The 13,092-nt window shown below is 33.4% G+C and overlaps 2 protein-coding genes across 9 annotated transcripts in view; both read right to left on the minus strand.

Moving 5' to 3' along the window:
• LOC149726838 (cadherin-23-like) overlaps window positions 1-2,989 on the minus strand; it is a 46,849-nt gene extending 43,860 nt beyond the window's left edge. The window contains exons 1-8 of one of the 2 annotated variants that reach the window (XM_089890467.1): window positions 2,380-2,989; window positions 1,852-2,072; window positions 1,730-1,789; window positions 1,593-1,673; window positions 1,034-1,123; window positions 814-930; window positions 416-556; window positions 8-196 (exon numbers count right to left, since the gene is read on the minus strand). In XM_089890467.1, the coding sequence (XP_089746593.1) occupies window positions 8-196; window positions 416-556; window positions 814-930; window positions 1,034-1,123; window positions 1,593-1,673; window positions 1,730-1,789; window positions 1,852-2,072; window positions 2,380-2,425 (945 nt within the window). In that variant the 5' untranslated portion in view covers window positions 2,426-2,989. Of the gene's footprint in view, window positions 1-7; window positions 197-415; window positions 557-813; window positions 931-1,033; window positions 1,124-1,592; window positions 1,674-1,729; window positions 1,790-1,851; window positions 2,324-2,379 lie in introns of those variants that run through there. The other variant, XM_089890468.1, reaches the window with a different exon arrangement.
• Window positions 2,990-3,134: 145 nt separating this feature from the next.
• LOC149726842 (uncharacterized) overlaps window positions 3,135-13,092 on the minus strand; it is a 28,011-nt gene continuing 18,053 nt past the window's right edge. For 2 of the 7 annotated variants that reach the window (XM_089890474.1, XM_089890469.1), the window contains 15 exons: window positions 11,751-11,918; window positions 11,433-11,570; window positions 9,122-9,318; window positions 8,273-8,407; window positions 7,905-8,027; window positions 7,460-7,607; window positions 6,907-7,025; window positions 6,607-6,708; window positions 6,140-6,224; window positions 5,781-5,930; window positions 5,349-5,491; window positions 4,997-5,163; window positions 4,577-4,698; window positions 4,254-4,427; window positions 3,135-3,804 (listed from right to left, as the gene is read on the minus strand). In XM_089890474.1, the coding sequence (XP_089746600.1) occupies window positions 3,749-3,804; window positions 4,254-4,427; window positions 4,577-4,698; window positions 4,997-5,163; window positions 5,349-5,491; window positions 5,781-5,930; window positions 6,140-6,224; window positions 6,607-6,708; window positions 6,907-7,025; window positions 7,460-7,607; window positions 7,905-8,027; window positions 8,273-8,407; window positions 9,122-9,318; window positions 11,433-11,570; window positions 11,751-11,918 (2,027 nt within the window). In that variant the 3' untranslated portion in view covers window positions 3,135-3,748. The remainder of the gene's footprint in view (window positions 3,805-4,253; window positions 4,428-4,576; window positions 4,699-4,996; window positions 5,164-5,348; window positions 5,492-5,780; window positions 5,931-6,139; window positions 6,225-6,606; window positions 6,709-6,906; window positions 7,026-7,459; window positions 7,608-7,904; window positions 8,028-8,272; window positions 8,408-9,121; window positions 9,319-11,432; window positions 11,571-11,750; window positions 11,919-13,092) is intronic. The other 5 variants (XM_089890475.1, XM_089890472.1, XM_089890471.1 and 2 more) reach the window with 4 other exon arrangements.

Raw genomic sequence — 13,092 nt, forward strand, 5'->3', positions numbered from 1 at the left:
TGCTTACCATAACTGAAAATTGAAAAACTCCATTGTTTTGATTGCTATCAGCATCAATATCACCAGTGACTGATATTTGGCCAGTTGTTGAATCTATGGTAAGAATGTTTTTTGCTTCTTGTTCGACCAAGGAATACTCAATTTCCCAATTAAGACTGTAATCCTGATCTCGTGCTTCTACTTGCACAAGATCCTCCTTAAAAAAAATTCAATCTGTTGTTAGAATTCATGCTGACTGTAAACATCAAAAACTTTCAAAAGAGAAATATTGTTTCTACAGATGTGTCTCCACGTATAATAGAGATACAAATTATATATTATTGCTTTGTGCATGTGAACAAAGTATAAAAGATTAAAGTAATTGCTGAATTCTATATAAGATCTCTATATCATTTGTTGGCTATTTTTTACAAACCTGACGGTTTTCCTCTATAGTCACATAGTAAGGAGCACTGGTAAAAATTGGTGGTCTATCAGGTCCATCCAATACAGTAACAAGTACAGGTGCAGAAGCCTTTCGTGTTTCCGATCCACCACATGCTGCAGATCCCCCATCCTATAAACCAACAGCTTTTGTGTTGAGTTTGAAATAAAACTGTTCTTTAAACTGTAATCATTACTGTAAAGATGCAGTTGTGAAGTATAAAACAACTGCATATGGGTCAGGAACGGTTGGTAAACCATTTTTATTTTAAACAACCTTTGTTGAAGAACATCTTTACAACTTTTAAGAACAGCATACAATTTTTGAATCTCACCACCCACAACCAAAGGCAATATACAGTACCAATAAAATGTATTAATTTTAATTACCTCAGCTGTAATTGTTGCACTTATAACCGGAGAGCTTTCATAATCTATTTTTGCATTTTCATTTACCAATACAATGTAATGAGGATAGCCAGTAAAGTTCAGCTGGTTTGTTGCCTCCTAGGATTTAAAAATAGTTGGATTACTTTAACTGTGGATTATGTACAGTGTTATGCATACAGCTGATTTAAAATAGTATAAGAATCAATTAATTAAGCCATACCTCGAAGGTATAAGTACGAACACTTCCAGCATATCCATCATCTATATCAGTTGCTTCGGCAACAAGCACAGTTTTATTTGTCCATGGATACTGTAACATGGAGTACGTAAAGAAACACCAAAAAAGGCTTGTGCACCAATTGTAATAGTAAAGTTTTTATTAAAGTAAAACAGTAAAGTTTTGTTAAGTGTAATAGTAAAGTTTTAACACCACACCAATAAGCATATAGTAGAGGTAGTGGAAGACTTTAGCACATAATACCTAAAATAGAAAGACTTCAGTACATAATACCTAAATATCTTGATTGAGTGGTAACAATCAACAATGGTCTGGTGGACTCATGAGGATACAGTTTTATTATACTTTGAATGTTCTTTGTTTACTATCAAATGGGGCAAGAAAACAGAATAAAATGATGTTCTATCTCCCCCACCCTAGTATAATTAAGCTTTTTACATTCAAAATGAAACAAAATTAATATGTAAGAAATCTTATTTTCTTTGTAAGGATAAATTTTTAATTATAAATATATTAAATTGTAAGAAGGTTGTTCACTTACTTCTAAAACACTCTTACTATAAGGAAGGCCTAGAAAAAATGGATCATTGTCGTTTGCATCACTTATGTCGATCGTTGAAGTCTGAAAATTTGTTTAATAAATATGAAAGGTATAGTGGCCTTGATGACAAAACTCACCTCAATATCAGATTCTGTTCCAGCAGTTGCTTTGACATTAATTGTAAATGAAGGTGTTGTCTAAAATAAAAAGCAGAATTAAATGTTTAATTGTAGACATTAGGATAGAAAAATGTACAAACCTCTCTATCAATTTGTTCTAATAATGTAAGCTCCCCAGTATTTTCATTTAAATCAACATAAACTAGGAATTCAGCTCCAGTTATCTCGTATTTTATATTGCTTGATCCAGTGGCAACTAGTGTATAAAATGGAGTGTTTGTGACCTCCATGTCTTCACAGAATTTAGCCGAATTCAAATCTCCAGTGTTTGTGGTTGAGTTATGTGGCTGCCAAGTAATACCTGTTGGAAAATGCGAAAACAAACATATAATATGACATTTATTATGATATTGTGGCAAAATATATTAAATTTGTGTTTTTTTATTTCCCAATCTAAATAAGTTTTTTTTGTGTTGATTAGCTATAACTGTTTACCACAACTTTTCCACATAGGGTATTATCAAAAATTTTAGCATGAAGTGACATTTATTTAGAAGACTAAATTAAATAATATAATCAAAATAAAGGCCTCTAAAAAACTAAGAAACTTTCAGTCACATAACATGTAGAAGAGAATCATGAAAACAAACATAATTCTTTTAACTTACCATATGCAACCACAAAAAACATTGGCAACATAAGAATATGCTTCATTTTGTATCAGAACATTTGTTTCTAGTAAAATATAAGCACTGCAATTCTCTCAGCATCAGAAGTTCTAAACTTTCTGTCTAACGAACTGATGGTATACTAAAACCTCGAAAAGACAGCACATACAAAAAGAAATATCTGTGAGTAACTCACTCAAAAGTACTTGAAATTTTTGAACAAAGCTGAATGGGATGACAGAAATACTCAACCGCTTTGAGGTAGCTTCGATAAATTATCATCGATTACAATTAAGGTTTAAAAAACAAAACATTTTGAAACGATAAAAAAACTTTAAACTTTGTTCAATATAGTAAACATTTACATCGTCATCCAGACTGAAAGAACTGCCACTAATATCCAGCACCAGTGAGTTCTAATTGCAACCATCTCACACCCGGTTAGTCAAACAAGTAACGATATTGAAATATCATTAATATTTGATAGGAGTGTTTGCAAAGCAAACTTTCTCTGTTAGCTTAGGCATTAGAAAAAAACAGTAGTGAACAAAGTATATAGAGATTGGCAAGGTAATTTGTGTTTCAATTATACCAAGCAACATTATAATTATGAATAAGATGCTAAACTTTTTCAGATTTAAAAAAAGCTGTTGGGTAAAAAACTGACAATGATAACACTCAAAGTAATGTGAATCCTAATATAACGCATCAAATTTCCTGTCATAATTAAATATAAAGGAATGAAACTTCAAGACTTATGTCAGTGTTTTGTTTGTACTTTACAATTTCTAAATACAAAAAAAAACAAGAATCAGAACAAGGAAAATAAAATGGCAGGATTTACAAAAACAAACAAAAGCTAAATGACAGGCCATAGTAGTTGCAGCGGGTGAAGAATAGACCCCCATGTATGGGTAGTGCAAAACTCAAAACCCCCATGGCAGCGGGTCTTAAATAAAAAATTTATATATTTTTAACAGAAAGGTTAAAGAACTTTAACAAGACGGCAGATAGTTAGGGATGTTTTTCTTTGTTGATTTAAAATAAAATTTAAAATCAACTATCTTTACTAAACTGTACAAGCAGCATGATGGTTTTCTTTAAAAAAATAACTGTTTACTAACGTTCTTTATGGAGAAATGATGATTTATAAACTAAAAATAAGACGGGCTCGTACCACAAGATGGACTTCTTTGGCATTAGGAGTGGTAAACTCCAGAGTTAACAAATTTCAAATGTCAGAAAACAAAACAAATTTTGTTATTTTGAAGACTGCCCTAACTGGTTCCATAAATACACCTGTATTATAGATGTGCCACTGGTATTTACATCAGGTAAAAGGCACTTAGATGTTGAACAGCTTAGTTTCTTAGCTCTTTTTTTCACCACTTGAAGGAGAGGAAGCACTCTCATGTGATGATTGAGCTAATAATAAAACAAATAACCTGACTATTGGAAATTAAAAATTATAGAAACAAAAATATTTCAAATCATTTTCAAAGTCATAAAACCTACATAAAACAGTGGCAGCTGCTTAACATTAAACATATGTGGTAAAACAGTCCTATAATAACATTTAGACCAGCACAGCTCTATGTTTTTGCGGTGTGGTTCAATTTTTGAAAATTAATTATAAGAGACACCGCTAAATTTTACAAATTATATCTCAGACTGTTGTAAACATATAATTAAATAATTAATTCAACTTAATTCTCAAAAGAGAAACAATGTAGTTGAAAAAAAATTATTCTACATGTTACAACACTGTGATTCTTGACTTTAAAGCTAGAGGTCTGTGAATCCAAACTTCCCCAGCATCCATAATCAAATCGCAAAGAGCTGTTGGGAAGAACTCACAAAACAACAGAACCTACCTCTTGTAACTTGCACATTGGTAGCCATCTTCCATGCTTCATTGTATATTGTTGTGAACGGTTGTGTAAGAGTGTTGGGTATACCACTAGATGGGGTGGTGGCTATAGTTACACTGGCAGGTGGCAGAACAAGTGATGGAAGTGCTGTAGCTGGTGGTGGTTGAAGTGCAGCAACTGTAGTGGAAAGTATCAAGTTATAATTACAGAACTAAAAGTTAGAAAATATCTGTTATGACATCATGTTAAGCTCAATACCCTGACAAGGACAACAATGCAACATCGATGGGGAAAATAAATTTAAATAGATAGTGGATTACATTTACCAGTATTCGCAACAGAAAAGGTAACAGCTTGTTGGGGTTGTGTGCGGAGTTGGTTAAGAAGAGAACTGACAGGTTGAAGCTCAGTTAATGTTCCCGATGCAAGTTGGAGTTGTGTACCAGACCTGTGAATATGGTGGTTTGGTAATTTAAAAATACCCATTTAAAAAAAGTTACAGAACAGAAAAGTAAAAAGTTTTACAGCTTCAGTAAATAAAATTATTTTATTTTGTAAAACTTAAAATTATTTTGTAAAACTTAATTACCGAGTTACATACATATCAACCAAACATAAAATTAATCTACAAAACATCTTGTGGTAAACTTATTTTTCTTACATGTGCACTAAAATTGAACCTTAGAGCTTGATAGGACGTTGAAGTATAGGTACAAAATAAATTGGCCAAAAGACTTTAATATTACCTTCCAAGATTTGAATTGCCACCATTGTTATTATTGTTGTTGTTACTGCCGCTAGTTGCTGGAAGCATTTGCACCGCTATTTGCTGTTGTAGTTGACTGTTGTTATTGTTGCTGTTCTGGTTGTTGGTTATTTGTTGATGTTGTAGTTGGGCAGCAGCTGACAGAATCTAAATATAAATAAATTTATAAAAAAGTATTTGCAATTGCAGTTTTGTTAAATCTGCCATTATTATTTGAACAATCATATAAATAATACTTTACTTTACCAAGCACAATAATTTAACAAAAAACTTATAAATACAGATTACTTTTATTGTAGTAAATAGAAATCTATTGATTAGTGTTTTTGTACCTGGACAATTCCTTGTTGTTGCTGTTGATGTTGTTGTTGTTGTTGCAAGTTAGAAGTAAGTTGTTGTAATTGAGCTGCAGTAAGAACTTGAGGGTTGGAAGATACAAGATGTTGGTTGTTGTTGTTCGAGTTGGTGTTTGTGTCTGTTGTACAAGTACATTTATATTCTTTAAACTATATTTATCAAATACAATAGTTGTTCATTGATTATCTGAACTACTTCCTCATAAAAAAAAACTATTATCAGTTATTACATTAAATACAGAGTATTTGGAATGGTGGCTGTTTGTTGTGCTAACAATTAAAGAATAAACACGGACATTTTGACAAAATAACTAAAAAATCTGGAAAAAGTTTAACCTAAAAAGAATAAATGAAAGATTTGTATTTCGGTAAGGAAAAACTTTCCCCAGAAGACCAAAGAACACTCACCAGATGAAGCTGCAATAGTTTGTGAGGGTTGCATTGCACCTAGTGCAGCAGCTGCCGATAATAACTGGGCAGTTCCAGGTTGTTGGGTTGCCATGAGTAGCTGGTTTATGTTTGACGACTCCTCACTTGGTTCTTGCTTGACAAGGATTGCTGTTAATAATAATAAATCAAACTTTTGGTTTTGCTTCAATTCTAAGATGACAATTTAAAGACATAACATCAAGGTGAAAAATGTTGCTTGAATTGACAGGATTCCATTACAAATTGACTATAACCACACTTGGAAGTTAAAACTATAACCTTACATTCAAACTACAATAATTTATCAATAAACTATACTCAAATAAAATAGTACTTACCACTCTGTAGCATTTTAAGTAACTGTTGTTGTTCTTGTGTCATATTTACTTCATTTGTGTGAGATATTTGCTCAAGTGAAACTTTCTGTAAAAAGAACTAAACTGTTTAAAAATAAGAAAAAAATCTGCAATAAAAATATTGTGGCAACCAATCCAATTCAAATGTTAATTAGATGCAAACAATCACCCATATAGTTAAAGCAGACCGGAAGTGTATAATTTCACAAAACATTATATGGTACCAACTACAACTGTGTTAGAACTTTGAGTTGTCCCACCGCACAAAGATAAATTACCTTTATTAATACAGTAATTTTGAGCGAGGTTTTGAAGCAGCCTTTAGTTAATAACAGCCATTAGCGGATAACAAATTTAACATCGTTCTTAGTTTGTGTGGTTAGTTTAACTGCTACTTAAAAAATGCACAATTCGCATGCTTCATACTAAGAAAGGACCAAGCAAATGACCTCTGAAGCTTTTTCATTAGATACAGTTTCCACAACGACAGATTCTTCAGATGTTCTTGTAACACAATCACTCTCTGAGATTACCACCTCACTGTCTGGCTTCTGTGATTGGTTAGAGAAAGGTTAAAGGTCATGCATAGGTTGCTGCAAGATAGTCTTACAGGCGTAAGAAAGAATTAGGAAAACCTGAGACAAACTGTTAAATCTGTCTGATTGTTTCTATATTTCAAGTGTAACAACATGCAATATTAGCAAACGTTTTCTGCCATGCAATAGGAAGAACATGCCAAAGATTCAAACCTCGTTCTGTTGTTCAACTGGTTGGTATGAAACATGGTTCGGAGCAGGTTGAATTACAACACCTTGTGCTGCCAACTGTTGTATTTGCTGTTGGGTGAGCGTTACTAACCCTTGCTGGTCTGTTGAATGATACAACTTGTTACTAGAGTCTGTTGTCATTTTTATAAGATATTTCATTTTATATAAACTACACAATTTCCTCGCTTATTTTCCATGGTAGAAAAAAATGGTTAAAAAAAATCTGGCAGAGAGTGAATCACAAGAATGCTATTATGATACCAACAATAAACATGCCAATCATGTCAACTATGTTGAAAACAATAGACCTATTATTGAATTGCTAATGTGTTTGGGTATGCACAATTCAAAATTTTGAATCCGTAAGATAAGGATTCATATCTTATTAGAGGATTCAGTACTCTGTCTAGTGACCTCATATCTTGTATATTAATATTTTTGCAAAAAATATTCTTGTATTTTGACTTGGGACCAATGTGTTATATATTAAAAAAATTGTGATAAACAAAATTAATTCAGAACATTTGTAACTTACTTGCACCTATAGTTATGGAGGAAGATTTGGAAGTTTTGTTGCTGGGTGATGTTAAGGTGGGTGTCGAACGAACTGATGATGTTATCACTGATGATGTCATAACATCAACACCACTCAGTTGGTTTAGATTTATGGAATTTGTTGAGGACTGAAAGTTGTTTTAAAGTAATTAGTTTAATAATATTATTCAATTATGAAAAACCAAGAAGTTTTTTTTTCACACTCTGGCTTCACCTTCATACACTTCTATGAAAACTTAAAAGCTCCGATTAAAACTCTGTTTGTCTTTGCAGTTTGAAATGTCCTGCAAGCAGCCTCAAGATACCACTTTAGTATACTCAGATAATCACACAAATTTTCCACTACTGTGACATGACGGTGGTTTTGATAATAAGATACAAACAGTAGCAAAAAATAAAGGCAATCATTTATATGCTAAATCAACCTGCACTGGTTGGTCAAGGTTTGCAACAATTAAGTTTTGAGCTGCAGCAGTTGAAATCACCTGACCATTGGCTGTCACATAAAGCCCACCTTGTTGAACATTGGATGGCGATATAACACGTGTCTAATGTATGAGAATACTTATGTTACATATATGACATGCATAACATAACACTTATGGGATTGAGATTGAGGCAGTAAATTGGAAAGTAAAAGCGGCTTTTTTAAATTAGAATCCACAACAATCTTTTAAAAGACAAGTGGAATAAATACACTTTTGAAGATGATCCTCTCAGTAATTTGTAATCGACAAAAGCAAAATTATGAAATTGGTACTAGGCAATAAAAGTCAGAATGACTTCACAATACCTGGCTACCATGGGGGGCCAGCATACTGGTTTGTGTGACAATTTGTCCTTGAGCGTTGACTAATATCTGCTGATTAGAAGGTTGTATGTTGGTTGCTTTGTTTGGCTGGACTGATATAAGACGGGAATTACTCTGCTGCAAAAAAATGAAAAGAATGAAACTCGCTTCAGACTTGCATTTTTCCGTAACGCTTAACTCAGTGGTAAAACAAATGTGTAATATTGAACACCATCTACAACAGTTACACACACAACATGCTTGTATAGGTTGTATTCATTTGGCATTTTAAGATAGATAAAATATCTTTAGTGATGGACAAACAGATAACAAGCATATAAGAAGCTTACCAAACTTTGTGTAAGGAGATGAAAGTGTAAGGCAGACAAAAACTTAGTTTACACAAAATTCGTTTTAAAAATTCTAAACAAAGGAAACATAACAACAAATACAAGAAGTGTGTGTGTGTGTGTGTGCAGTTATTTTAGTTTTGATTTCGCAATAAGTTTACCCGTTGCATAATTACGGTTGTTACGCTGTGATTCTGATCTTCGGATTATAAAACCATATCAAGCTACAATGCAGAATTTATTTATTTCCTTATTGATGTTAACTTTTTCATTTTTAGATCTAAAATATTCTTAATCATTATTTAAATAAATTTTGCTTAAATTTATTTGACCACAATTTCACATCTTGCTACATTAAGACTCGCAAAACTGGAGTCTTGTGCGCACTGTTTAATCGTAAACCGGGTGTTCATTTGATCTGACACCACGTGCTCAGGAGACTTAAATTAGCTGCACTTTTTATCAAAAAACCGAACGTGTTGCCCTGTGCATTTCCACTCACCTCCTGACTTTTCTCTTCCACCTGTTGCACGGTAACAAGGTCACCACCCACAGTTTTGAGCAACTCATATTGCTGACCCAAGGGTAAGCTGGCGAGTACAGCTGGTAGAGAAGGTGATGGTTTGGGGGGTTCAACAATATTCGAATTGGATGATGAAGTTGGGGTTGCACCAATCACAGCAGCAGCTTGTGTGAAAGCTAAGAATTTGACAATTTTATGGTTTATTACACTGAAAAAAACACCGAAAACCACTTGGGACTGCACTATGCTTATGATATTTAACTTTAAAACATAATTGAACTTATTTTAGATAATCAAGTTATCGACAATACGAAAGTCAAATATTTTTTAATTGTGGTTTTTTTGTATGGGCCCTAGACAACTTTTTTGCATGAATGTTGTATTTCTTCAGATTTTGTAAAGAAGCCAAACAGCATTAATAACATAATATACAGTAGAGTTGGGTAATACGACCCTTAAGTACATGTTGTATAATAATATATATTTCCAACATAGGCGTAAAGTTTTACTAAACAATAGGGTTGCAAAAAAAACAAAAAAATAACAAAAAAAATCGGTTTGCAACCCTTTAAATATGTGCTTTGTATGCGCTCATACAAACATATTTAGAATTGCCTAAGGATGAGACGAAATTAAAATTACACAGGTTCGGCGAGTGCGTGTAATGCGAAACGGTCGAATCTGATTGCCCAGTGAGTGACGTCACAATGGCTATGTCGTACGCGACTATCTTCGAGCCCCCTTGAGTCTGCGGTTATTGTACAAATGAAGGCTGGTCCGTCGGTATAAGTAGGTTTCCAGAAAGAAATATCACAGAAATAAACGGCCTAAATAGTTTTTAACACTGCTTTCTGTTTATATACGATGTTTTCTTCTGCCAAGCATCATGTTATTATGAAATAGTAGGGATTTACACATGGATTCATTGCATCATAATAGCGGTTGTTAGAACCTGGCAATTGATTACGGCATAATGGCAATTCACCTGTTGATAATGCCATAATAGCGATTCACATATGGATTATTTAGCAGACACGAGTTTGAATACCAGTTGAACACACTTGTGTAGGAATGACGCATCGGTATTGCTGTACTTTAACGAACGTAAACGAAGTTTGTGCGCAGTAATAATGACGTCTTTGTTTGGTCGAACGTAATTCCTTACGCATTTGGGTTGCCATGCAACCCTGCAAACCCGTAACTCTATGCCGGTGATTTCCAAACTCAATTTTTTGTCAGTTTTTAGGTGATACCACGAATGACTTCTCATGGCAACACTTGCAGGAGGTTAGCTTTAACAATGTCCGATTCCAAACTTCCAGAAATTTACAAGTTAACAAAACCATCACGATTTATACATTTTACGTGCTGGGTAGGGATGCACATTACAGAATAATTAGGTATTCTAGGATATCCTCGAATACTTTATTTGGAATCTAGAATTCCGAATCTAGAATTCGAATCTTTTTATATTTATGGGTAAAATTATTTTTTCCTATAAATATAAAAAGATTCGAATTCTAGATTGGAAATCACAGTTTATAGACTCTTTCATACCAGCCTTTTGGATCATGAGCTGTAAAATGATCAAAAACTGTACTATTAGGTAGTTTTTGCATCACAAAAAAATAGAAGGCTATAAAAAGACGTGGCGAAACGTTTACTTTTGAAAGTCCCACAAACACAAAAAGTTTTTTTTTTCAAAATTATTAAGTTTTAAAAATTGTTGTTATGGTTTATGAGATGACTTGTGATGACGTCATAAACAGAATCCCGAATTCCGTAATTAGATTTAAATACAAAAGGATTCGAATCTCATGGATTCGGAATTCTGTAATGTGCTTATGTGGAGAAAATTATTTTTTCCTATCAATATAAAAAGATTCGAAATTCTAGATTCCAAATTCTAGATTCGAAAAAATAAAGTATTCTAGGATATCCTAGAATACCTAATTATTCTGTAATGTGCATCCCTCCTGTCAACTTAGTAATTCTGGATCCTATAATGGTGTAAAAAACGCGTAAACCTTGGATGGCTCACGGTGCGGGCCTTTTATCTATACTAGGTGGGTGTTGATTGATGGCATTTAGTTAATTTTTTTGGCACGCAGATAACGCTACAATAGAATGTTACCAATAGAAACGACACTGGATATGCAGCGGGTATACAATTTGATTTGTTTCACCACAGTGAATTAGGTTAAAAGACTTTGAATGCTCATCCCTACAATTTATCGCTCAGCGCCACACACTTAATACAATCATGGTGAATGACTAGCAACTTTCAAACCTGCAGGGTTGCTTGCTAGAAGAGCAGCTTGGCTTGGTGTAATTCCAAGAAGGTTGCTGAGACTGTAAATGCGATTCTGATCGTTTGAGTTGGATCCTTGCAAAGTAGGTTGTTCAACAGGTTTGTTGCTTTGTCCTTCTGTTAGAAAAAGATTTAATAATTGTCCCAAAATTTTAGAAAGTTAAAGTTGCCAACTTTTACAAGTGGTATACTTTCAGTGAAATTTAGACTTTCGTTATTTCTTGGCCACATAAACAATAGGTGTCCCAAACCTCTATCAGTACAGAGCAAGTAAAAACATAACTTCGATTTTCTCACCTGACCCTGCAAATGAGACATATTGTGCCAGCCCTGAGTTGCCATCATTGCCAGAAGCAATAATCTGCATTCCACCAAGGTCCACATTTTGCAACGAGTTGCCGTTTGCTTGTTGGTTTACAAGATTAAGGGAGGTGCTTGGTGCAGTATTTGTACGTTTTCTATCACCTGATATGAATTAGGTTGGTTTTACATTGAGGCCTAAACAATAAAACAATCAGATTGATATAAGCGCAAAAAATATTCAGCAAGGTAGCATTTGTTCTTTATTTATGTTTGCTATTAAAAGAATCAAGTGGAATGCCACCATATTTGAATGAATAATATGCAGGAATGGAAAAATATATAAATCGTGAAAAGGCTAGACAAAGAAAGCTGTTGAGGTAGACAGAAAAATTATCAAGTTATTTAAGTTACCATTATTGGTTACAAAACCTTCGGATTATTTCCATTAGGGAATGTACGATAAAATATTTACAGCACTTTTTATTCTTGTTATATGAGCACATTAAATCTCAAAATCAGGATTGCAGAAAGAGCTCTTTATCAGTAATAATGTCACTGTCCGGATCGTCTTAATAGAAACAAATCTTATTTATATTAAAATCAACTTTCTTATATCCGGACGATAATATACTCTTTGGTTTCTTATTTCCGTAAATATTGACGACATAAACATGCGCTCTATTTTAACCGCGTTAGTTTGCGAAAACATGGCGAATAACTAAAATGATGGAACGGTTCAGGCAAACATTATACATTATAAAAATGCATTTTCCTAACACCCGCTGTCCCGCTTTATTACATTGGACACAAATCGTGTCACATGGAACCTTTATGCGGTGAATTTAAATTGATATTACGTTTATTAAAAAGATATTACAATTCATATTTCGTCTTTTTCAGATTAAAGTCTAATTGCCGCCACGATTTCCATGTGTAACACATTTGTAACAGGGCTAAGCATTTCGCGGTAAAAATAAAGTTTTGTTACGGAGTTCTTACAATAAATATGGCTTAGTGTCATTTATACTACGCGCGACAAACTTTGTCCGGTCAACAATGAAATTCTTAACAGACTCTAGTTTAAGCAAGGAATACTCTAATGAATTGCTTTCTTTGGTTTAATAACACTAATCGGCAATTACGAACTACAATTTATTAAAAAAACTCACACGTTTCTATCTGCGATGAATTGTCTTTGTAAGATTCAGATTCAGAAATTCAATAGTGCTTTAAGACTGTCGATATTTTATATTCCATAATACAGTTATCTACAATCTCCAAACATACACGAGTTGAAATATTGGTTTGTATTGTTACCTATTCAGTCACAATCCCA

The sequence above is a fragment of the Ciona robusta genome, chromosome 12 (assembly GCF_009617815.1).
Source record: "Ciona robusta chromosome 12, ASM961781v2".
NCBI lineage: Eukaryota > Metazoa > Chordata > Ascidiacea > Phlebobranchia > Cionidae > Ciona > Ciona robusta.